This window comes from Maniola hyperantus, chromosome 27, assembly GCF_902806685.2.
Source record: "Maniola hyperantus chromosome 27, iAphHyp1.2, whole genome shotgun sequence".
Classification (NCBI taxonomy): domain Eukaryota; kingdom Metazoa; phylum Arthropoda; class Insecta; order Lepidoptera; family Nymphalidae; genus Maniola; species Maniola hyperantus.
This window is the reverse complement of record NC_048562.1, coordinates 974,212-1,001,579: the sequence shown is the minus strand read 5'-3', so window position 1 is coordinate 1,001,579 and position 27,368 is coordinate 974,212. Positions and strand designations below refer to the sequence as shown.

General features: G+C 36.9%; 1 protein-coding gene across 1 annotated transcript; it reads left to right on the top strand.

Moving 5' to 3' along the window:
• The first annotated feature begins 261 nt into the window (after positions 1–261).
• Positions 262–26,878, top strand: exex (extra-extra). The gene is made up of 4 exons (XM_034982590.2): positions 262–769; positions 1,770–1,964; positions 24,214–24,371; positions 26,175–26,878. The coding sequence occupies exons 1-4, from the start codon at positions 262–264 to the stop codon at positions 26,520–26,522; spliced, it is 1,209 nt and encodes a 402-aa protein (XP_034838481.1). The 3' UTR covers positions 26,523–26,878.
• The last annotated feature ends 490 nt before the right edge of the window (positions 26,879–27,368 follow it).

Sequence of the window (27,368 nt, the reverse complement as noted above, 5' to 3'; positions counted from 1 at the left end):
ATCCACGCGGATGAAGTGAAGCGGCCATCATGTAGTTTTTTTATAAACACACTTTTGCATAGTAATAATATTAGGCTAGATTTTTACCTGAGTCTAAGTCCTTGCAAAAAGTCAGGTCAATCCGTTGCTCCATTGCGGTGTGATTGAAGAAAAAAATAACAAACAAACATATACCTACTCTCGCAATTATTAGTAGATACATACATACTGATATCAATTTATTTTTACAGGAGGACCATGTGAAACGACCAAAACCAGAAAATGTCAACACTCCTCTCCCAAGCAATGTACCGCCGCTCGTCCAACGATGACAAACCTTTAGAAATCGACCAGGACTCGAACCCAGACCCCTCAAGGTCCAACAGCCCAAAAAACATGAAGTATTACAAACAACTAGACGAAGAAAAAACCGTTTTAAGCCAGCAAAAAAAGTCTTTTTGCATCGACGCATTACTATCCAAACACATAGAACCAGATCAAACTATTCAAGAAAAAATGGCGCAACAGAAATATCTAGCTCTAATCCAGAACAAAAACTACATAACTAGGTATCAAAACGAAAATTATGACACTCAAATCGAGCAGAATACAATTGACAAGTGTCAAAATCGGCCTGGCAGTACCGGTTTTGACAGTCCGAGGTCTGGTAGGAGTTCGCCGAGGAGTGTGTCTCCAGGGTCCGATGATGGGAACAGGTCTGAGTGCTACAGTCCACCGATTTCACCAGGTGTTGAAGGTGGGAGTGAGGAGTATGACAGCTATAGACCTGGTAAGGATCTTTTATTTGCTTAACTTTTAATTTTTTTAGGGTTCCATACTTAAATATCACCAGAGAAAATAAGGAACCTTTATAGGATCACTTTGTTGTCTGTCTATCTGTCTGTCGTATCTGTAAAAACCAGTCCAGGGAATCAAAATCTATAGAGTATACGTACCTACTTTCATTTGACCAAAAATCATTAGGTAAATTTGGTAGATAGATAGGTCTTATAGCACAAGTAAAGGAATATATCCGAAAACCATAAATTTATGGTTTCATCACAAAAAATATATCACGCTGTACGGAAAGCGACTAATGACGTCACAAGGCGTACACGACAATTTTTTTTTAATTTTTAAACATAAAAATAGAGTCGTTTCTGGGAAAAATATTTTTTCTGTTAAAAAATTTAAAATATTTGTCGTTTACGCCTTGTGACGTCATTAATCGCCTTCCGTACAGCGTGATGTTAATAAATTAATTATATGAAAAATAACAAAAAATTGAATATATTTTTTAAAAAATTTCTCTTTAATAATAAATTATTTAAATTAATTGATTTATTTATTTATTCTAGCCCCATAAACTACCGCTATACAAAACATCACATCATTTTATTACTTACTGCAGTCCAAGACCCTATTCAATGCAATCCAATCCAATCCATCAGCCTGTTTGCGTCCACTGCGGGACATAGACCTTTCCAAGAGCGCGCCACCAAACACGGTCCTCCGCCTTCCTCATCCACCCGCTCCCCACCACCTTCTTCAGGTCATCGGTCCAGCGGGCGGGGGGACCCTAAGACCCTATTATGACCATATAATACCATGTGCAATCAATTTGAAAATCCGAAAAAATCCACTGTTATTAATTCATAGTTTTAAGCTTTCCTATCAGCAGTCTCCATTTTTTTGTTATCTTATATTGATATTCAAATAAGAATCTAACTTCGTTTGTATGGTGCGCACTCCGAATGCACTCCTTTGAAAACGCCATCTTCTGCCCCCAGGAATCATCCCCAAGCCAGGCCTCCTCCAGCCGCCCATGGTGGCGCAATCATCCCTCTTCAACTACCCGCCCCCCGGGCTGCCGCTGCCGCAAGCGTCAGCATTCCACCACCCTGGGGACCGCGTGCTGCATCAGATGCAGCTCGAGTGGCTCGCCAGGTCCGGGATGTTCTACCATCGGATACCTGAGCTTGGTGGTAAGTTGCCTTAATATTACTTCAGATTTAAGCAGACATTTTAATGTGTAAGAAATGAGTTCTCACGCGCCATTTTAGCTTTTTGTATCAAATTTCATGTCAAAAGTACGATTTTGGACCTTGTTTTAAAGGTTTGACGTGACAGTTCACCCACAGAGTTAAAATGGCGCCTGAGAAGTCATTTAGTACGTACTTTTTTAGTTTGATTGATAATATTTAAAATGTTTATCAGTTATCACACATAAAACTAACAAAGGACGTGGATTTTACGTATTTTGGAAGACCCTCTATTTAATTATTGCTGAGAAGTAATTTAGGCAACATCCCTATTATGGCGTGCAGTGCATAGAGGCGTAAAAGCACTGCTTACTCAAGAAATAGTTACCTAATCAATCAATACTTATAATAAAACTGTAACAGGTCAAATTCTGTTCATTGAAGATATTTTGAAATTTTTTTTTCGAGGGCACTCTATAATCGATACTGAACCCAAAACTGTAATTTTTTTCATTTCTGTCTGTCTGTCTGTCTGTCTGTATCACGGCCGGGCATCACGCTGAAACTACTGAATAGATTCCAATGAAACTTGGTACGATTTGAGGTCATACTATGAGGAAGAATATAGGATACTTTTTATCCCGAAATTCAGCATGGTTCCCGTAGGAGAGGGGACGAAAGTTAAAATGTATACTGAGTTGTAATTCATTAACGCGTAGTCCGATTTCATTCATTCTTTTTTTGTTAGAAAGGGGATATTTTAAAGATTGTTCCGTAAATATTTCAAGGTCATCGGTTTTTAACCGACTGTCAAAAAGGAGGTGGTTCTTTTTTCTACATCGATTTTTTCGAGGTTTCTGGACCGATTTGCAATTTTTTTTTTAAATCAACAAAAAAAGTTTACGTCGTGGGTTATCAAGATTCAGGAAGTGTTCATAGTGAATTCATATTGTAGGTACCAAGCAACGACAACAATCCCGAAAAATCAAAGAGTTCCCGCGGGATTTTAAAAAACGTAAATCCACGCGGACGAAGTCGCAGGAATCAGCTAGTATAGAATAATAACAACTCACAACTGTAGAGAATATTGTGTGTTTTTGGTTTGGTATACGTTTGGAATAATTGGTCCCCCAAAAGTCCAGCATAAGTAGGCAGTTAGTCAATAACTCTGAGCGACATGTGTGGTCAGCAAATAAGGGTGTTGTGTGAGGGGTTGAACGCGCGAATACTGACACTTTGTCTGTGCGCTGATTAACGCGCAAATCTCTATCCATACTTCCATACTTCATCCATGACCACCTGATGGGAAGTGATGATGTGGCGTAAGATGGGACGCGTTTACCTAGAAGATGCCTTTTCACTCTTGTTTTAATGATACCCGGGTTGTAATTGGTAGGAAACACAGAACGTGGAAGAGTATTCCAAACCTTAGCCATACGTCTGAGGAATGATGACGCAAAACGTTTCGTGCGTGTAGATGGGATGTCGACGACATAAGGATGGCAAGTCGTCCGACGTGTTGCGGTTCGGTGGTAAAATGGTGAAGGGGGGACAAGATCGAAAAGTTCCTGAGCACACTCTCCGAAATATATCCTATAAAACACTGATAAGCCGGCGACCTTGCCAACTAATCTATATATATAAAAGGAAAAGGTGACTGACTGACTGACTGACTGATCTATCAACGCACAGCTCAAACTACTGGACGGATCGGGCTGAAATTCGGCATGCAGATAGCTATTATGACGTAGGCATCCGCTAAAAAAGGATTTTTGAAAATTCAACTCCTAAGGGGGTGAAATAGGGGTTTGAAATTTTGTAGTCCACGCGGACGAAGTCGCGAGCATAAGCTAGTAATATTATAAATGTGAAAGTGTGTCTGTCTGTCTGTCTGTCTGCTAGCTTTTCACGGCTCAACCGTTCAACCGATCTAGACGAAAGTTGGTACAGAGATAGCTTACATCCCGGGGAAGGACACAGGCTACTTTTTATCCCGGAAAACTGAAGAGTTCCCACGGGATTTTTAAAAACTTATAAAGGATATATAATTACCCATTAATATATAATAAGATAAGTACCTACTCAATAAAAAGGCCTCAAAAAGGTATCAACGCTAAAATAAATGAATATGGTAGTTGGAGGCGCCACACTCGCGCCGTTTAAAAATAAAAAAAACAATTAGTCTATTTTCGTAGAGGTGAAGAAAAGTTTTGCGCTTGCTTCGCTCGTGAAACTAATCTCTGGTCGCTCGCTCTAATATTCCTTGGTTAAATTATTACGTTTTCAGTAAATTTTAATTCAACACTCTACCTATTAGGTAGAGAGTTGAATTTGATGGATCGTAATTAAATTACGATCCATGAGATGGGCTGACAGACAGACAGACATACGGGTGGCAGAGGCTATTTGTAATAGGATCCTATTGGTACCATTCGGCTCTTCATCATCATCATGACAAACCCATCGCCGGCTTACAACAGAGCACGGGTCTCCTCTCAGAGTGAGAAGGGTTTTTGACCATAGTCTACCACGCTGGCCATGTGCGGATTGGTAGACTTCACACACCTTTGAGAACATTATGGAGAACTCTCTGGCATGCAGGTTTCCTCACGATGTTTTCCTTCACCGTTAAAGCAAGTGATATTTAATGAATTAAAACACACATTAACTCCGAAAAGTTAGAGGTTCCATTCGGTTACCATTCGGTTATGGAACCCTAAAAAGTACTCTTTCCGAAAACACCCTAACCTAAACCATAAACCATAAAAACGTTAATGTCACATTATTACAACAAGTGAAAAACCTGTCATTAAGTAATTGAGGCAATAAGGACATGTGCCGATGCGCGATTACCCACCCTCGCCACCCACCCTCGTCACCCACCCCGGTGACCCACCCCACTGGTGTATTTATAATAAACACCCCCCCGCACAAATAAATAACTTTTACTAACAAGGCCAATTTGTAAAAACTTGTCCCTAAGTTGACAAGTATGGGGGTAAACTTTTTTTTTTGAGTAATTTTGTTAGAATCTTAAGAAACAGTATATAATACATACATTTTTATAGTAATAGATTTCATTTTTTTATCTGTTCTATAAATATCCAAAACGCATGGCACCGTAGCCGGCCATGTTAATTGCGACTGTGACGTCACATGGATTGAAGTTGCAATGTATTTCTGCTATTTCACTAAGAAAACACCGTTGCCTGGTTGCTTACCAATCCGTGTGACGTCATGACAGCTCATGAACCTAAAAAGATGGCGGGTAGTGTTTTCGCGACGAAGTTTTACATGCAAAATGCATTATTATTGCACTTATCGATCGAATAAGATTTTTGTAAATTTTTTGGTAGTTTATTATCACGTTAGGATCAAATTAAGACACTTTTTCAAAAAAGGGTAAAATACCCTATTGCCAAAATGGGCTGATATTGTATCAAAAACTAGCTGGCCCGTAAATTGACTTCTAATTTCCACCTCCAACTTTTCAAAATCTTGATTTTCCTAGCATCTACTTCTGTACTGGAATTTCCCATTGAGAAAACGAGTAGGTACACAATAAAACACCTATAGATAAAACAAAGGCAGGTTATTTATCGATTTATCTTCACAATAATAAGATAAAAAACAAGTAAATCTGTCAATTCGTCGCAAATAGAAACATAATCGATCATGTTATAGCCTCGATCTATAATATCTGGATATCCGGAGATCAGATAGCTTTATCTTATTTGTCATTGTCTCGGTTACATTTTTTATTGATCGAAAATAAGACGATATCTCGATATGATCTAGGTCTATAACTGATTACGGGATTGTTTTTAGGGTTCCGTACCTCAAAAGGAAAAACGGAACCCTTATAGGATCATTTTGTTGTCTGTCTGTCAAGAAACCTACAGGGTACTAATACTAATTATCAGTTCATGACCACAATTTAATTTTTTTGTGTGATGTAACCACAAATTCACGGTTTTCAATTTTTTCCCCAAATATCAGCTATAAGATCTACCTACCTGCCAAATTTCATGATTCTAGGTCAACGGGAAGTACCCTGTAGGTTTCTTGACAGACAGACAGACAACAAAGTGATCCTATAAGGGTTCCGTTTTTCCTTTGAGGTACGGAACCCTAAAAATCACGTCATTTTATTACTGCAGTCCAAGACCAGACCCTGTTGGTCAATAAAATCTAAAATAAGTAAGATTTTGTTTGTGAATCAAGTAAATAGATAAACGTCTTAGAAAAATAAAATCATCCGTACCTTGTAGCTGTCAGAAACTGAAGAATTATCTCAAATCATTATGAGTAAACTGTTTTTCCCGCCGGGGAATTATTTTAGATAAGACGGATTTCGAAATCGGCACTAACAAGGATAGTTAAACGATTGACAGATAGGACGCACAGTACATCGCTGCGATTGTCTTCGAAGTTCAAACCCTTCCTTGGTCCTTTTTCACAGGTCACAGGGGGGGGAGGGACGACGACAGCTAAAGATTGTCTTCCGACAGTTATTTCAGTTCTTGGTTTTTTCTAAATTTAGGAAGGTGTAATAGCCCCTTTAGATATAGTTTTAGGATTCGTAAGTAGTTTTAGGACTAACATTAGTTTTAAGATATGTGTCACTCATTACTAACAAAAATATGTTGGTCGAAATGAATAATTTTTTTTTATTTCAAAATATTATTATGGTTTTATTACAATAAAACTTAAAGCTAGCCTTATCTAATTACTATACAAATCATGACCGCGTGGAATGGTGCCAAGAATACTGGCTGCATTTCCGCACTGGACAGCCAGGCTGATCCGTTGCGGTTATGGTTTATAATTTTCAAATAAAAATAAAGAATAATCATATACCTGCACGATTATATAAAAAAATCGATACTAAACAATTACATATTTATTATCACTTATACAGAAAGCATTCTGAGAAGAACTGGCAGGAAGCTTAGCAGATTATAACCAGTAGTCGCTCTATCCTTTAGTTAAATCTCTATAATACGACACAAATGATAAATCTGTCTGTCCGTATCTCGCTATTATGATCTGTCAAACTCAATAGTCAATAAACCTCGTACTGATAAACAAATTGGTATTTTTCTACTGAGTGTTTTTGTTGCGAAACGATTTTCCGTTCAGTGACGCGTTATCTATCTAAATATATAAAAGGAAAAGGTGACTGACTGACTGACTGACGATCTATCAACGAACAGCTCAAACTACTGGACGTATCGGGCTGGAATTTGGCATGCAGATAGCTATTATGACTTAGGCATCCGTTAAGAACGGATTTTTGAAAATTCTGTGACCCGTGCTCTGTAGTGAACCGGGGATGGGTTGATCATGATGATGATGAACAAACAAAATTTATAGATAAAAAAAATCAAAAATTAAACAATAGTAGGTATATTTCATTACAAGTGTGGAAAGGCTGTCATTGCAAAGAGTTCCGACAAATGTCTACCCAAGCCGAGGCGCAGCCGAAGGCGAGGGTTGACAGTCGGAACAAGTTGCAATGACGGCTCCGCAGGTGTACTGAACGACTATTTTTAATACAGTTTCGAAAAAATTAAGCAATTTAATAAAATAATAAAAACAGGGAGCTATGCCCATTCAGCCAAGTCTTCAGTAGAAGTTTTTTATTGATATGAAATGAAAATGAAATTTAATTAGATGAAATGAAATGAAACCTAACCAAACTCATTCAATCAAATCATTAAATCTGATATTGAAACAAATTAGTAGCTTCTTTTTAGAAATATACGTATTTGCATGAATCATAAAAAGCTTCTATGAATTTTTTTAGTAAAAACTTCATGGTTGGTTTTTCTTTTTAATAGACATTATTTTGACAGTTGGGAAAGAGAACGCACCTTGCACGAGTTCGGGAAAGGTAAAAAAACCACGAGTATGTAATAGCCCCAGAGGCGTCTCTAGCCCTTGTGGCCCCGTGTGCGACCAGTACCCTGGCGCCCTCTAGTCTAGTAGGAGCCGGGCCAAAATGGAATACTAACAGTTATATTTTCAAAAGGAAATTCGGATGCAAACGGTGCAATTTTAAATGATGACGGCGTCGGCCATAACACGAGGGCAGGGTCTTTGAGAGCGCCGGCAGCGACGCATCTTTAGAGGTGTCGCATTAGAGGGCGCTCGGCGCCCCCTTAGACCCGGCGCCCGTGTGCGCCGCACACCCTGCACCATAGGTAAAGACGCCTCTGAATAGCCCACATCCCGAACGCTATACGTCCCTGCAGTACGCCACTTTTTGAGCAACTGTACTAAAAAGTGCATTCCATATCACCATACCCCTCTAGTGTTGTAAAGTGCCGACACTAAGCTAATCGAGGTCGATAAATAGATGCATTATATCGCGGGGTGACATCTGCCCCTTTTTCGATGATTGCTCAAAACGTTTACAACCCCCTTATTAGAGTAACAACTAGTAAAACTTCGTACTTGCATTGCGATAATATATTTATTGGTAAATAGCTGATGCCCGCGACTTCGTCTGCGTGGAATTAGGTTTTTTATAAATCACGTGGGAACTCTTTGATTTTCCGGGATAAAAAGTAACCTATGTCACTCTCCAGGTCTTTATCTATACCCATGCAAAAAATCACGTCAATCTGTTGCACCGTTGCGACGTGATTGAAGAACAAACCAACGAACAAACACACTTTCGCATTTATATAAGGGTACGGATGTGAAAGTGTGTTTGTTTGTAGGTTTGTTGGTTTGTTGGTTTGTCCTTCAATCACGTCGCAACGGTGCAACGGATTGACGTGATTTTTTGCATGGGTATAGAATTATACATAAAGACCTGGAGAGTGACATAGGCTACTTTTTATCCCGGAAAATCAAAGAGTTCCCACGGGATTTTTAAAAAATCTAATTCCACGCGGACGAAGTCGCGGGCATCAGCTAGTTTATAATAAGGGTACTGAGGGTATTGATTTTAATTAAAACAAAATTACTCAATTTAAAGTTTAACGACTTTTTTAGGTAGTCAAAACATTTGCGTCTAAGAAGTGTCTGCTAAAGATGGGGCATACCATTGAAATGTATGGGGACAGTCAACCACTTGGGGTCGAACGATTATTGCCTTCCCATATGTTGCGTGGGTCTGAGAAGAGCCCACAACAAACCAACTCAACAACTCAAAAAGTTTTAAATAGCGACTTTTTAGGTAGGCAAAACATTTGCGTCTATGAAGTGTCTGCCAAAGATGGGGCATACCATTGAAATGTATGGGGACATTCATAACCACTTGGGGTCGAACGATTATTACCTTCCCGTATGTCACGTGGCACCTGTTATATGGACCGGTTTATTGTAGGGTGCAAACATAGGGTGCAAATGGGTGCGAATCTAACTTGAATGCGTTTTAGGGGTAATTTGGTAATATTTTTATTGTTAAATTTAAATTTTTAATGTAATTAATTATGCCTCATGTAAATATATAAAAGGAAAAGGTGACTGACTGACTGACTGATCTATCAACGCACAGAATAGAATAGAATAAAATAATTTTTTATTCAAGTAAACTTTTACAAGTGCTTTTGAATCTTCAACTAGTTTAATTTACCACTGGTTCGGAATGCCGTTCCTACCGAGAAGAACCAGCAAGAAACTCGGCGGTTGCTCTTTTCAAGAGATCAATTCACAATATTACTTTACCATACTGTACAAGCAATTGCAGCCCCGTGCATTGCTGGAGCGAGTCAAATCCAAGCTTTCTTTAGGAATGGTTTTTTAAGAGCACACTTTTAATAGATTTTTTAAACTTGTGTAAAGGCAAGTCTAAACTCAACAAAAACAGCTCAAACTACTGGACGGATCGAGCTGAAATTTGGCATGCAGATAGCTATTATGACGTAGGCATTCGCTAAGAAAGGATTTTTTAAAATTCAATCCCTAAGGGGGTGAAATAGGGGTTTGAAATTTGTGTAGTCCACGCGGACGTAGTCGCCAACATAAGCTAGTTCAATTATAAGTATTATATATCTTTGACTATGTGTATGTCCTCTACATACATATGTTATAAATTAAATAATTAAGTAGTTAAATTAGCAACTTAATAAAATAATTAGTCCTTACATTTGAGTGCGCGGAGAAACTTGATTTAAAAATTAGCGAAACGACATTTTGTAAACAGGCTATGGTGTGACTGTAAGCGAGATCAGTACCCTTATTATAAATGCGAAAGTGTTTGTTTGTTGGTTTATTGGTTTGTCCTTCAATCACGTCACAACGGATCAACGGATCGACGTGATTTTTTGCATGGGTACAGTTTAAGACCTGGAGAGTGACATTCCATCCATCCCGGAAAATCAAAGAGTTCCCACGGGATGTTTAAAACCTAAATCCACGCGTACGAAGTCGCGGGCATCAGTTAGTTTATAATAATTAATCTATTTTTAAGTAGGTATTTCTAAAAGTAAAAGGTAAAAATTTTTACAAAAAAAATAAAAACCGACTTCGTTACACAAACACTAAAAATTGAAAAATAATTTAATTTATTACCGAATATATTATGTATACAAGAGTTAATATAGTTCCATAATAATACTTTTTGGTGCCGGTGCCAATTAGCTTTAGCTGCGCGAATCGTCTAGACTTCATATTTTATGGGACTCCACAATGGCACCTCATTGGCACCGACCCCAAAAAATATTATTATGGAACTATATTAACTCTTGTATACATAATATATTCGGTAATAAATTAAATTATTTTTCAATTTTTAGTGTTTGTGTAACGAAGTCGGTTTTTATTTTTTTGTAAAAATTTTTTATTTCACAATTTTTAGTGGCCCCATGGAATTATGCTATGACTGGTTAAAAATCTATTGTTTACTAAGCTATTACACTGATCGCGAGCAATTTACTCTTATCCGTTGAGGAGTTCCAGTATCTATCTTCGAAGATGTTCATCAGATCTTCACCAAATTGAAATGGGACCAACTTTGAAGTATACCCTTTCAAACAAAAAAAGAATTTTCAAAATCGGTCCAGGCGTTTTCGAGTAATCGGGGAACATACATAAAAAATAAAAAAAAAAAAAAAAAAAAAAAAAAAAATTCCGACGAATTGAGAACCTCCTCCTTTTTTTGAAGTCGGTTAAAAAGGACTGACTGACTGACTGATCTATCAACGCACAGCTCAAACTACTGGACGGAATAGCTGTTATGACGTTGACAACCACTAAAAAAAGATTTTTGAAAATTCAACCCCTAAGGTTGCCTAACCCCTTAAGGGGTGAAAAAGGTGTATAAAATTTAGTTTGAAGATTAGTTTATAGGGGATGCTGCAGTAGGTACCTACTTTTATAATGTTTAATATTATTATAAATTATTTACTTTTTATTTTTTATTAGATTTCTAGAGGATGGCGGTCTGTGTATCTTATAGTATGTATTTTAATATTCTGTGAAACAATAAAAAACCAGCCAAGTGCGAGTCAGGCTCGCGCAATGAGGGTTCCGTACACTACAGTCGTATTTTTTCGACATTTTGCACGATAATTCAAAAACTATGATGCATAAAAATAAATCAAAATCTGTTTTAGAATGTGCAGATGAAGACCTTTCTTATGATACTCAATTTGATATAGTTATCTCACTTCGAAAGTTGAAAATACTAATTATTAGTTCATGAGCACAATTTAATTTTTTTTGTGTGATCTAACCCTAAATTCACGGTTTTCAGATTTTTCCCCAAATGTCAGCTATAAGATCTACCTACCTACCAAATTTCATGATTCTAGGTCAACGGGAAGTACTCTGTAGGTTTCTTGACAGACAGACGGACAGACAGACAGACAACAAAGTGACCCTATAAGGGTTCCGTTTTTCCTTTTGAGGTACGGAACCCTAAAAATACAGCAATGAAACATAATCATGAAAAAAATATACATTTATAAATCTCGACTCTAGTATCATAAGGTCGGATGTGTACTTTCGACCAAACTCACTTTTTTACATAAAGGTAATGAGCATTTCGGGCTCTTTCTGCCAAGCTGACACCAGTATTTCTATCTCTTTTCGTTGCAAAGATAAATACATGCATAATGTCGTATCTGAACACATTCTAAAAATTTGGAGAACCATAATTATATTTTTTGACTTGCGTATGTATGCACCAAAGCAATGGAGAAAAATTATAGATGTATTTTGAGTTCGACCATAATGCTACGAAATAAGTTTATTTGTAATACTAGCTGGTACTGCAGTTACGCACTTCTGCTTCTAAAATATGTAATAATTTTGTTAGGTAAAATCACAACAGATGTTATGCTTCGAATTTTTTGTATTAATATTTGGACTGTGAATCATTTAAGACTTTTTGCCTTGTAATATAAATAATTTTGCAATAAAATTCATGGAAGTAAGTTGAAATAAAGCTTTTTGTTTGTGACTACATTAAAGTTGATGATTAATAGGTAAGAGATCCATCCTATTTCACCAAAATTTTTGGACTAAACTGCGGGAAAAAAGTAAAGAGCCAGAATAAAGCTGAAGACATTTTGAAAATGTAGACTAGAAAATCTTTTAGGACCACGAAAATCACACCATGGAAATCTAAACATTTATTATAATAAAACCCCACTAAGCAAAAAACCGTGCATTTATGGTGTTTTTTATGAATCACAGTTCAAATCATCAGTTCAAAAATTTATTGCCCTAGTTTTTAAGGTAGCCTTAAAAAATTAGAGTACCTAATCAATTTTTTTCTTCTTTACCCGTCTTATAATCGACCGAATTTGATATTAATCGAGAGCAGAAATTATAAGGCACCTACAATATGTGATGATAGTGATTCTAACGAAACATACCTAATTATAGGAAGCTTTAGATTATGTTAATTTAAATATAAATGTAGTATAAATTAATTTATTAATTAAACAACTAATAAAAGTGAAAGTAAAAAAATAAAAAAACTTAACTAAAACACGAAAGAAACAGTTTAAATAAGTATGTGTTAAAAAGAACAGTCGAAACAGAAGCAATGGAATTTTCAAGAAAGCAGAAAGTATTTTTTTTATTACAAAAGTGGCAATGCCGGATTTGACTAACAGTAAATCCTTATACCTGCGTAGTTTCTGCACCTTAAAAACGATTCATGATGCTACCAGCAGTGTTGCTACTTTAATGTGGTCTGAAAACATCAGCTGCAGCGGAAGGAATAAAACAGTATCTTGTCTTATTTCATTAATCTACTAGAGAAGAAACAAAGTATTCTCGAAATTGTTGAAGAATTGACTTTGTGGTCTGATAATTGTGTCGGTCATAATCGGAGCATGATAATCGTTATGGCTTACTTATGATTATTATAAGGATTACCACACTAAAAGATGATAAATCACAAGCTTTATGCTAAAAATGTAAAATGTACCTACGTGGAGTAAGATGTAATCCATGCACAAATAGAAAAAAATGGAACAGCTGAAAACAATGCAGATTACTAAACTAAGAGATTGGTCACAGTTTACAAGAACATGCGAAGGAAACAAAACTTTTTGATAAGTATGATTTGGCACTACAACATATTTTTAAAGACCACATCCCTTTACAAAGGTGATATATCAGGACCGTTTGTTATATCAAAAAAATATATATAAGAACGGCGGGGATTTTCAGATTTCGGAATATATTACCTGGCTACAACTAACGCAATAATGCTGGGTGTTATTATTTTATAAAAACTACTTTAAAGAAGACTTTTTTGTATTTCATTAGTATGTTATAGGTACATATAAACTTAAAATTCTTCCCGCTTTCGCCCAATATACGACATAATGAGAAACCATTATCCACTGTAAAATATAACCAACTTTTGCAGTAGGCACCTGCTGACCTCCATTCTTACTTTACGTACCTAATCATTATAAGGAAAATCAGGCTATGTTGGCATGTTTTAGATTTCTATATTGATGTAACCGTTATGTATGCAATTCCACAAAAAATGTTTGGCCCACTGTAGGTTTCTAATTACTTTTAATTAATGGGCTTTATTTGTGAATTTGTAAATGTTATTTTCATTCATTCAGAAGTCACAAGGTTTACACGGATGCAATGGTCAGACTATCGGGCGAATGCAATTATTATGTTTCAGATCTAACTAATCAGTTTCAGAAAAATCAGATAGGTACATTGTTGCTATCTCACAAAACTCCTAAATGATTTTTGTGAGATAACTACTGTGATCTTTTGTCCGAATATTACTTATGTATAATCAGTGAAGACGTATTATGAAATATTAAGTAATAGATCCGACTTTTATTTCAAATTTGTAATAGTAAAAATTGCAGCCATAAAGTCGGCTTACAACTTATGCACACAATTTTTTAGCACAGTTACGAATATTACCAGCATAAAGTCGCATATCGTCCATTTTGAAGAAATTGTGAGTTTATATTTTATTTATTAATGATAAAGTATTTCTAGTAATGGTTAATGATAGGTACAGTTAAGTGTTAAATATTACAAAAACAACTGAAATTGTATCTCTAGTAGTTAAGAAATTATGACCCGATTTCCCTAGCATTTTTGTTTTCGCTCTCCTGAAAAGTAGCAAAAATCCACATCCGACCTTATGATACTAGAGTCGAGAAATAATGAAAGTGAACGCCCCGCCGGCACTGTGGCCGCACTCCCTAAAGAGCCCTAAGCCAATTATGAGCAGCAATTTGTTCGCGCAAACAAAGGGCCCTCCCTTGACAAATTAGATCCACGCGTAGGGCGGGCAAGTGTCGATGGAGTTGAAGTCGATCATTCGTTTTAAATGGTGTTACGCCAATGGTGGCGGCTGAAAGTTATGTATAAAAGTCCTTTAGAAGGACATAGCAAGTAGATCACTGTCTCTGTCGTTGAGACCGACAAAATGTCATATAGGTATGAGTGACAGATACATCGCTCTACAAAACCGAAATCTAAATATATGAAAGGAAAAGGTGACTGACTGACTGACTGACTGATCTATCAACGTACAACGGTAAAATAGAGGTTCGAAATTTGAGTAGTCCACGCGGACAAAGTCGTGGGCATAAGCTAGTCACACTACAAAAGTAGACAACGATTTCTATGCACTACGCAATTATTTCAATGAAAGTAAATAAAAGTCAATTGTCAAAAGTATTTGACTACATCAAAAATAAATCATTTCTCAGTGATTATCAAAACAGAGGGTTTTTCAAACTACGTAAAATCCACGTCCTTTGTTAGTTCTAAGTTTCTTCTTTCTTTCTTTCTAATAACCATTTTAAATTATCGGTTAAACTAAAAAAGTACGTCATTATGATGTGACTTCACATTCCAGTACTTTTTTTTTAATAGAGATAGTGAGCTAACGAACAGGCGGGTCACCTGATGTTAAGTGATTACCGCCGCCCATGAACATTTGCAGCACCAGAGGAACCGCCGAAGCGTTGCCGGCCTTTTAGGAGTTTGTTGGTCTGCCCCTTGAATAACCCCATGTAATCTAGTGGGAACACCGCCGATGGGAGTTGGTTCCACAGTTTTCATGTGCTTGGAAAGAAGGATCTGGCACAGTGGACGGTCGAAGTGCACCAGACACCCAGGTGGTGAGGGTGAAATTCCTTACGGTGGCGTGCGGTGCGGTTGTAGAAAAGGGAGGGTGGAATGAGGTCAAAAATCTCTTCAGAGCACTCCCCATTATGAAGGCGATAGAACACGCATATTGCAAGCTAAGTGCGCGTTTTGAAGTTTGATAAATTAGGTGTAATATTTGACTAGGTGTCAAATAATGCATGGAAAGCCGTACGTATTAGTTAAGTATTTGTGATCTTTTTGTCTTCATGCTTTGTTTTTTGTTGTGTTTTTTTTGTTTTGTTTATGTACGTTTGTCTGGTGTTGTTGTGTTTTGTACTGTGCGCTATGGTCCCAAATAAAAGGTTATTTATTTATTTATTTATTTATAAATACCGTATTGTATCGATACAACCATTAATTTTACGAAATGAGCATCACTACATCATACTACGGTGGCATGTAGTCCGAAAAAGGGTGGATTTTCAGTGGATTTCCAGCAAAGAATCTATTTATACAGTAACGGGCCGGCCGTTACCCTGATATATTGCTAGTGCTCCCAACATATACAGGGTGTGTTGGGATATTTAGAATTTATAGGAAAAATATCAGTAAAAAAAGATTCCGACGAATTGAGAACCTCCTTCTTTTTTTGAAGTCGGTTAAAAAGAAAAACTTGGACGTCCTGTTTGAGATATATATTTGAAGTAAGTGAATATGTCATCGAATGTAAAACAAAAAACTCTTAGAAAATATAAGAATAAGAACATATTTAAATATAAACAATTTAGTTTACAGCCAGTTCCGACAGGGTGTAACCAGAACGCCGTCAAAAACAAACACAGGTGATAGTACTGATGATTACTGATAATGATATCACCAAAAAACGCAAAAAACTATTTTACGGAATCCTATATTTTGTAAAAGTTCACGATATATCTATATATATAAAAGGAAAAGGTGACTGACTGACTGACTGACTGATCTATCAACGCACAGCTTAAACTACTGGACGGATCGGGCTGAAATTTGGCATGCAGATAGCTATTATGAAGTAGGCATCCGCTAAGAAAGGATTTTTGAAAACTCATCCCCTAAAGGGGTGAAATAGGGGTTTGAAATTTGTGTAGTCCACGCGGACAAAGTCGCGAGCATAAGCTAGTTGCAAATAAAACATCTGACTGACACTAGAGGTCAACGGACGTTGCGTAAGTAGGCCATTCGGAGTCAATGCATGTTGCACGCTATACATTGCGGGTTTGAAAAATACTAAATCACTGAAACTACAAAACGAGGCAAATGGTTATTGGTATTGGATTGTGTTTAGGTAGGATAACAATAACGCTAAGTTTTCGCTAGCGTACAATATATTATACTAGGTATATTTTATTGGCGTATATACTAGCTGAGTCGCCTCGGCTTTGCTCGAAAGGAATTTCTGATTTATAGGATTCCGTACCTCAATAGGAAAAAACCGGCCAAGTGCGAGTCAGGCTCACGCAATGAGGGTTCCGTACTACAGTCGTATTTTTTCGACATTTGGCAGGATAATTCAAAAACTATGATACATAAAAGTAAATAAAAATCTGTTTTAGAATGTACAGGTGAAGACCTTTCATAAATGATACCCCACTTGATATAGTTATCTTACTTAGAAAATTGAAAATACTAATTATTAGTTCATGACCACAATTTAATTTTTTTTGGGTGATGCAACCCTAAAATCACGGTTTTTAGATTTTCCCCAAATGTCAGCTATAAGATCTACCTACCAGCCAAATTTCATGATTCTAGGTCAACGGGAAGTACCCTGTAGGTTTCTTGACAGACGGACAGACAGACAGACAATAAAGTGATCCTATAAGGGTTCCGTTTTTCCTTTTGAGGTACGGAACCCTTAAAAGGACCTCTTTGAGGATCTACAGCTAGCTTACAAGACCACTGTGCCACTGGAGATCTAAATTCGATTTACCGCTAACCGAAGCAAAAATTATAATCCATATCCCCTAATTTAATCTATTCGACCGTAAAATTAGCAAAACCAACCCCCTAGGCCATAACATATGACAAACAATACTTATGTCACTTAACAAAACTATACTTCATATAACCAACTCTATTTCTATGGAGATAAGATGTAAAATCAGTTGTTTCAGTTTTATCGATTTGGTTTATTTGAATTAGTTAATAGCAACTTTATTTGTAATAAAAATAAAGTTGAAAATTGATTGTTTAGTATAGTATTTTTGTTTTTAAGGGGATGTATTGTATAAGTAATTTATTTATTTGTTTGTTTATTTCTTTTCATGTTAATGTGTTGATACCATTTGAATGGGGGTCAAATTGGCGCTTTAAAAGGGCTTTAAAATTAATTGTTAATTATATTGCTGTCGAATATCTTTTGTCATTTTATTCATTACTAGCTGAGCTTCGCTCGGGTGGAATTTAGAAAATCGGTGTGGGGCTAGAATTTTCAAAAATCCTGAAATAGGTAGGTATTATAAGGTAACCTACGTATTTTTTCTTTTGTTACCGAAAACCAAAATATCAATTTTTATGGAAATAATTTGAAAAAGGACAAACTTTCATCCCCTATTTAACCCCCTTGGGAGTAGAATTTTCAAAAATCGTGAAACATGTATTTTTTCTTCTTAACCGAAAGCATTTATACCATTTTTTATTGATGTAAGTTTAAAATGACTGATTTTCATACAAACTTCCATACCCTATTTACCCCCGTTAGGGGTGAAAATTCGAAAAAGCCTTTCTTAATGGATACCTACTCTTTACAAAGAACAGACCCTCCAAATTTCATGTCTTTAGGACCAGCGGTTTAGGCTGTGCGTTGATATTAAGTCAGTCAGTCAGGACTTCGAATTTTATATATTATATCTATCTCTAGATAGGCGCACACTTCCCCTACGATCACACTTGATGGGAAGTGACCTAAGATGGGACGCGTTTGCCTAGAAGGTGCCTATTCACTCTTGTTTTAAAGATACCCGGATAATAATTGTCAGGAAACACTGATCTAGGAAGAGTATTCCAGACCCTAGCCATGTGTATAAGGAATGATGACGCAAAGCGTTTCGTACGCGAAGATGGAATGTAGACGACATAGGGGTGGAAACTCGCCCGGTGTCTTGCGGTACGGTGGTAGAAAGGTGAGGGGGGGACAAGATCGAACAGCTCCTCCATATATTATCCTGTAAAACACCGATAGCGTACCAACCTTGCGGTGGTGATCAAGACTTTGAAGGTTTACCGAAACCTGCATGAATAGAATAGAATAGAATAGGTATGTTTTTTATTCATGTAAACTTTTTACAAGTGCTTATGAATAGTCAGGTAGTTTTAATTTACCACTGGTTCGGAATGCCGTTCCTACCGAGAAGAACCAGCAAGAAACTCGGCGGTTGCTCTTTTAAATTTTTCGATTTACAATGTTATTATACCGTACTATACAAGCCATTGCAGCCCGGTGCATTGCTGGAGCGAGTCAAATCCAAGCTTTATTATCGTTTACATAGTCTGCGACTGTATAATATGCTTTTCATGCATCCACACTTGGCCAGCGTGGTGGAGCCTTCTCATTCTTTGAAGAGACCCCCGCTCAGTAGTGGGCCGACGATTGGTTGATGATAGTATTTTTCTGTCTTCCTATAAAAGAGGGGGGGATCGTAACGCCTCCATACTTTGATCTCCACCGACAGGGAACAAACTCTGATAAGATTTTATCCGTCGATAACATGATTCTGTCACACTTAAAAAGCAATTACTTATTATAAACTTTATCTAGATAATTATAAAGTTTAAAATTATGTTTTGTGAATATTATGACCGTCTGTTGTGTTAATATATATCTAAATATATAATAAAAGGATAAGGTGACTGACTGACTGACTGACTGATCTATCAACGCACAGCTCAAACTACTGGACGGATTGGCTTGAAATTTGGCATGCAGATAGCTATAATGACGTAGGCACATAGAAGAAAGGATTTTTGAAAATTCAACTCCTAAGGGGGCGAAATAGGGTTTTGAAGTGTAATGATCCCCATTTTTGTATGAAATGTAATGTAATAAGAGTTTCTATAAACAATTTATATTGTTTATAGAAACACTATTATTATTATTATGTATTAAGAAGTAGACGGAATGACACACTTTTTAAACCTTCGTGGTTTTTTGCTGTCTAAATTGGATTTGTTAAACATTCTCTATGTTGGTAATAAAATAAAATAAAAAAAAGGTGTTTGTAGTCCACGCGGACGAAGTCGCGAGCATAAGCTAGTTTTTTTATATATAAACTATCTTATGCTCGCGACTTCGTCCGCATGGACTAGGTACACAAATTTCAAACCCCTATTTCACCCCCTTAGGGATTGAATTTTAAAAAATCCTTTCTTAGCGAATGCCTACGTCATAATATCTATCTGCATGCCAAATTTCAGCTCGATCCGTCCAGTAGTTTGAGCTTTGCGTTGACAGATCCGTCTGTCAGATAAATATATATGTTTACTTAGTCCTCACGGATGAAATCGTGGGCATAAGCTAGTCATCTAGTACTTACGTAAACCTTTAAAACAGTAGGTAGGTATATACATTGGGTATTATACCTACAATAGGATACACAGAGCGTTTGATTAGGGTTCCCTAACAATAATATTAAGACGCTTGACTGCGCGGCGCTCCCAATCAGCCTGATTCGATTTGCGCCGCCAGCCATCTCTGTCTCTAACGCTGAATTACAAATAAGCTAATAGAAATGGTATATCTGGTATCGTGAGTCGTGACACCAATTTTTACACTACTGCCTAAAAGGAGCGTTTTTTAGGGTTCCGTACCTCAAAAGGAAAAAACGGAACCCTCATAGGATCACTTTGTATTCTGTCTGTCTGTCCGTCTATCAAGAAACCTACAGGGTACTTCCCGTTGACTTAGAATCATGAAGCTTGGCAGGTACGTAGATCTTATAGCTGGCATTCGGGGAAAAATCTGAAAACCGTGAATTTGTGGTTACATCACACAAAAAAAATTAATTGTGGTCATAAACTGATAATTAGTATTTTCAATTTTCATAGTAAGATAACTATATCAAGTGGGGTATCATATAAAAGGTCTTCACCTGTGCATTCTAAAACAGATGTTTATTTATTTTTATGCATCATAGTTTTTGAATTATCGTGCAAAATGTCGAAAAAATAAGACTGCAGTACGGAACCCTAGTCATTGCGCGAGCCTGACTCGCACTTGGCCTGGTTTATTACTGCAGTCTCACCTGGTGGTAGGTGATGATGCGACTGCAAGTTATAAGAGGGCTAACCTGATAGGAGTATGGCAGTCATTATTAAACCCATAGGTACTCCTTTGGTTTCTACACGGCATCGCACCGGAACGCGAAATCGCTTGGCGGCACGGCTTTTCCGGTAGGTTGGTAACTTGCCACGGCCGAAGTCTCCCAGCCGACCAGACCAGAAATTTAGAAAAATTACGTTAATACGTCAGTTTTTACAATAAGCTTTAATTTAAATAGTTCGCCAAAACTACCAGATTTCCAAAGGAAAAGAATGGACGTACAGTTTTTAATCTTTGGGAACCCTAAAAAATTTAAACTAAACAAACCCCATTGAATAAAATCTAAAACTAAAATTACTTATACTATATAAATTATTATTCGGTAACAACGTCGTCAAAAATTACATTAGCAATAAACAGAAATTAATTGTACGTCCAAAGAGCGACAAAATCCCATAAAAATGATAATTATCAATTACTATAACCGGATTGAAGCACGGGGCGACATTTGGCCGTGTTTGCACAACCGATAAACGGCGTTGTAATTCCTGAACGCATCTGTCAAAGTTTGCGCGGGAGGCCGCGCGGAAATGTCATTGTGACGGCGAGCTTCTTTTTGTGTACCGTTTAGAATTTATTGTTCTTTTGATTTTATTTATTTTAATTTTAAATCTACTTAATTACACTTTCTGTTTTTGTTGAGTCTAAATATATAAAAGGAAAAGGTGACTGACTGACTGACTGACTGACTGATCTATCAACGCACAGCTCAAACTACTGGACGGATCGTGCTGAAATTTGGCATGCAGATAGCTATTATGACGTAGGCATCCGCTAAGAAAGGATTTTTGAAAATTCAACTCTTGAGGGGGTGAAATAGGGGTTCGAAATTTTGTGTAGTCCACGCGGACGAAGTCGCGAGCATAAGCTAGTCCAACATATTATTGCAAAGGTGACTGACTGACTGACTGATCTATCAACGCACAGCTCAAACTACTGGTCTGGACGGATCGAGCTGAAATTTGGCATGCAGATAGCTATTATGACGTAGGCATCCGCTAAGAAATGATTTTTGAAAATTCAACCTCTAAGGGAGCGAAATAGGGTTTTGAAATTTCTTTAGTCCACGCGGACGAAGTCGCGAGCAGTTTCATACTAATTGTCTATCAAAGCGCGAAAGTACGCCTACAAAACGGCTACAGAGGCTCCTTTTTGAATTTCGAAAAAAAAAATTAGCGGTTCGAGTTAGAAATGCGGAGATGAATCGCTTTGTACGTATCTGTGGAATTTCGACTAGATGATGATGATGACGTACATTTTAATCATCAGAAAAGTTTTTTATGTCATTTAAAGCTTTTATCGTGCATTGGGACAACATAACTGACCATATTTAACGAAACTCATAATTTATCATTTAAAAGTCCCTTTTACCAAACAAACTAGCCCATTTCGAACACCAATTTACCCATAGAGGCGTCACGTACAGTCAATAAGGCTATTACAATTATTGATTCATCATTCCGACCCTTAAGCACGATTTGGTGTTGATTTTTAAACGTGCGCCATGTTTAATTTAATTTTAAATATCTTTCGAATGTGTAATTTGTACTGGACCGCACAATGGAGGCGCTTTCGAGTATATAAAAAAGACTTGTAGGTATTTAGCTTTTTTATTGATACCTAAAGGCATTCGTGGAAAGAAAGATCACGACCAAACATAACAAGTCGTAATTTTAAAAAAAACGGACCAAGTGCGAGTCAGACTCGCGCACTAAGGGTTCCGTACTACAGCCGTATTTTTCGACATTTTGCACGATAAATCAAAAACTATTATGCATAAAAATGAACAAAATTCCGTTTTAGAATGTACAGGTATAGGCCCTTTCATATGATGTCTCCACTTGGTATCTTACTTTGAAAGTAACTATAAACTTAAGTAAAGTAAGTATAAAATGAAAAAGTGACTGACTGATTTATCAACGCACAGCCCAAACTACTGATGAAATTCAACCACTAAAGATGTAATAGGGGTCCACTGTAGTCCACGCGGACGAAGTCAGGAGCATATAAGCTAGTTTACTATGTATCCGAAAAACACTTAAAAATTCTAATCTATGTACCTACCATAAAATATCAATAGTGTACCGATGATAATATTAGTTAGCAGAATTGTGGTCAGAAATCATGATACGTGGACGCGGTAGGCGTTTTAATTAAAGCGCAGATAAAAATATTAGTTTTGATTATCTCACTAATTTGCTCAATAACATTTACTAATGCTTATCTTGCAGATAGAGAAACATAGGCGAATTATATTCATTAAGATAATTTGACGTCATTTAGTAGCGTAAAAATATCCATAACTAACTAGTTTATGCCCGAGACGTCATCCACGTGAACTACACAAATTTCAAATCCATATTTTACCCCTTTCATCATGATCAACCCATTGCCGGCTCACTACAGAGCAGCGGGTCTCCTCTCAGAGTGAGAAGGTTTTGGCCAAGTGCGGATTGGCAGACTTCACACACTTTTGAGAATACCTATTATGGAGAACTCTCAGGTATGCAGGTTTCCTCACAATGTTTTCCTTCACCGTTAAATTGGATCTTTACTCGGCAAGTGATATATCGCACATATCGAATCGAACCCACGACCTCCAATTAGGATATCACAATTCATAGCTTTATTTTTTTTTTTTTTTTTTTATTATAAAGGCACACAAAACAGGTTTCAGCTATAAATGGTCCAAATAAAAATAAAAAACAATAGATTAAATCTAAGCGGTAACCCTAAATATGTGTACACAACAATTCTTAAATAAATATATGCACTAACTAACTGATAAGATACAATTTATAAAAACACAGAAAAAAGAAATACAAGAAAATTAACTATGAAAAATATACTTAAAGTGGAGAAGATGCAAAATGTTGATTAATATGTGTTTTAAATGTGTTCAAATTATTATTAAAAATGTCAATATTACGGTTAGCTGTGAAAAGATCATTATACAGGCGACACATACGGACAACGGGATTGTAAAAGGAAGTATTGTTCTTATATACACTAAGGGCAAAAGTTCTAGGGTTTCTAAATCGGACATTATAATTAATATTAATCAACGACAGCAATACGGGAGAATCTATTTTGGAGTGAATAATCCTATGTAGAGATATTAAATGATAATACTTCCGGCGAAATTCTAAAGTTCGTAACCCAAAGTGTTTCAGTCTGTCGTGGTAAGGTGTGCGCCTATGGCCGAAATGATGTTATACATCTCAACATAATATACCGGAGATGGATTTACGCTACTTTTTAGGGTCCCGTACCTCAAACTTTTGAGCCTAAAAATAAAAAAAATACTTTACGAGCATAAGAAGTTAAATATAATATTGTCCTCAGGAGCCCCACACCCACTGCTGGGCAAGACCCGTCGCCCACGCACTGCGTTCACCTCCCAGCAACTTCTGGAACTAGAGAAGCAGTTCCGGATGAACAAGTACCTCTCCAGACCCAAGAGATTCGAAGTCGCGACCAGTTTGATGCTTACTGAGACACAGGTGAGACGGTTTTTATCCTCAGGAGCCCCACGCCCCCTGCTGGCCCACTTCAGCTAGGCACGCACCTCTAACTTTTCGGAGTCATATGCGTTTTAAGCAATTCAATATCAATTGCTTTGACTTTGAAATCGTTATCTAACACCGCAGCAGGTCGATTTCGTAAAACCTGCATCAATCATTATTACAATCTCAAATATTGTGATTAGCTGAATTTGTGCGATTCTTGTTGCTACAATGCATTGTAGCCAATAGTGAACGAGCGTCAACCAATCAGAGGTGATAAGGATCGTGACATTACAATGTCACGATCGTAATCACGTTGTAGCTGTCATTTTACCGCAATCAAACAGCGGAAGATATAAATCACCGCGCCAAATCGCGGCGCATGTACGCGTTTCTCCGAGAAGATTTCTGCGATTTGTTTATCTTTTAAGCAAACTAAGGAAAACTAGTAGGTACGAATATTTCCAGCCACTTAATAAAGTATAAACATACAAGTTCATAGCCCAAAAAGGTTACACCCGCCCCAATAAAAACACTTCCCCGAGAAACCTTTTTACACCACTCCAATCGCGACACCAAAAACAACCCTATTTTGACAGTTGCGAAATGGCGCGAAGTAGCTGTCAAGTTGAACGATGCCCGGATTTGAGCTTACAAATGCTTGCAACAAGATTATGGGGGCGGTAAAACGTACGCAATAAACGTTATTGCTTGGGGCGTTTTATGTGGGTTTAAAGATTAATCTCGGCGCCCGTGTCAGGGTATGATATATGGTGGTGTTGCTACTTTATTCTAAGAAAAAATATGTTCAGTTTTTTTTAATTAGCTTCACGGCTCTGGGTTTTTATTTAAGTTTTTAGAATAACGGAACGGATAACGGAAATGTGTATAAAGTTACTATACCTGCCTATAACCAACTCTTTAAAATAGTGGGTTAAAATGGAATCTTAGTTTGATATTTTTGTGGATAGGTATTGAATTTTGTGAAAAAGGTTAATTAATTAACTATTCGCACTATATCGATTAGGTACGCAGATCTATTAATACAACTTTTTTGATACGATACGATAAATCTTGATTCTAGACAAAACATGATATTGTATCTAACTCATAGATTAAAAACCAATTAATAAAACACAAGCTACGTAAAAACAAATTTCATTTTTGGCGCCAGCCATTTTGTTTCGTTTCAGCCATCTTTTTTCTTGTTTTTTAATCAATAAAAACATGGAAGCGTGCGTTTCTACGACATGATTTTTTTTTGTAACAATGCAACGCACCTGATTGTAATCTGCGAGTACAATGCACGTATTCCCTAGGCTCTAGAGAGTACCAGATATCCTGGATTGGATCTGCGAATTAAAAAAAACATTGTGACAATTAGCGATGGGCATGAATGCTAATTTTAAAACATTTTCATTGTTCCAAAATTTGACGAATTTGAGTGATGTGAAATTGAGTGTCAAATCAGCCAAAAGAATAAAAAGCCACAAAGGCAATTGCGCTTTTATATGTAGGATACGAAGATGATTATGCGCTATTGTAACTAACTAGGCTACGTGACACGTCATGTCCCTCATAAGTACAGTGCAACAAGGCTATATTGGCGCGTGGCGAAAATCGGAACTAACGTTGCCGTTAATGTTCCCTTTGTTCTTGTTTGAGTCTAAGCCTTTGTTCTCCACTTGTTCTCCAACAGAGCCCCCTGTCAATGTCATTGAAGTGCCAATAGAGCCTTGTGGCACTGTAGTAGGTATATATAAAGAATGTTACAGTAACATATTTTCCAATTGCCCGCAGGTAAAAATATGGTTCCAAAACAGAAGAATGAAGTGGAAACGCTCCAAAAAGGCGCAACAAGACACCAAAGGCACCAAAGATTCACACGTCAATCATCCTAGCGAAGAAAAAAAACCTAAAGACGTCCCGACATCCGAGCATGATAAACAACCTACACCACAAAACATGGCGGCGGATTTGACAGCTGTCAAACCATCCCCGATATTAGACAGGGATAGAATTATCGCGTTAGAAAGAGAAAGAGCTATGGCGGCGGCGAATTTTAATTCGAATTTGGAAAACAATAGACGTGGACTGGTTTTGAGCCCAGATGGGCGACCTGATATGTTTAGGCCGTATGTAGTATGAGAATAAATTTATTTTTATTTCTTAAAGTTAATAGATTGTCTTACTTAAGAGTCGCAACAGAATAGTAAATCCTAGCGAAGAAAAGAAACCCAAAGATGTCCCGACATCCGGACACGATAAACAACCTGCACCACAAAACATGGCGGCTTACCTGACAGCTGTCAAATAATCCCCGATGCTAGACAGGGATAGAATTATCGCGTTAGAAACAGAAAGAGCTATGGCGGCGGCGAATTTTAATTCTAATTTGGAAAACAATAGACGTGGATTAAAAAAAACTCAAAACTCGAATTATTTATTCAGAATTGGTAAAATACGCTTCCTGATTGTCATAAATTTTTTATTTGTAAGATGATATGATATAGTGGTGATAACTAATAATTTATTACTTTTTATTCCTCGTTTTTATTTTTTTAATTCTTGTTATTATCACTCAGGTCAAAGCATCGTCAAAAAAGTTCTGTATGACTACACTTTCCAATCATCATCGTTCCAACCCATCGCCGGTCCACTACTGAGAACGGATCCCCTCTCAGAATGAGAAGGGATCCGTGATTGGTTATTATTAGGTATATTTATTCAAATTATAAGACACTACGTTTATATGAACGAGAGCGCGCGCTAATAGGGAAACTACAGGTCAACTATGAAAAAATAATTTGTAAATACCCCCCCAGCCCTTAAAAACTAAATCTAGTCTTAGTTTAATATATTTTAGGTACACAGCACTTAATACAAAGTGTATTTTAGAAACGCTAGCGAAAACTTATCGCATACTACCTGTTGTAATAATTATGTTAATAACTAAGTGGGTATGTTAGAAAATAGAAAAGTAACAAGTGTCAG

What these genes read in the sequence shown, in the direction of transcription:
- exex (XM_034982590.2), top strand. Translation starts at nt 262, where the DNA reads ATGTCAACACTCCTCTCCCAAGCAATGTACCGCCGCTCGTCCAACGAT. An exon ending in TCGGATACCTGAGCTTGGTG is followed by an intron (nt 1,965 to 24,213) that starts GTAAGTTGCCTT and finishes TATTGTCCTCAG; the next exon opens with GAGCCCCACACCCACTGCTG. An exon ending in TGATGCTTACTGAGACACAG is followed by an intron (nt 24,372 to 26,174) that starts GTGAGACGGTTT and finishes AATTGCCCGCAG; the next exon opens with GTAAAAATATGGTTCCAAAA.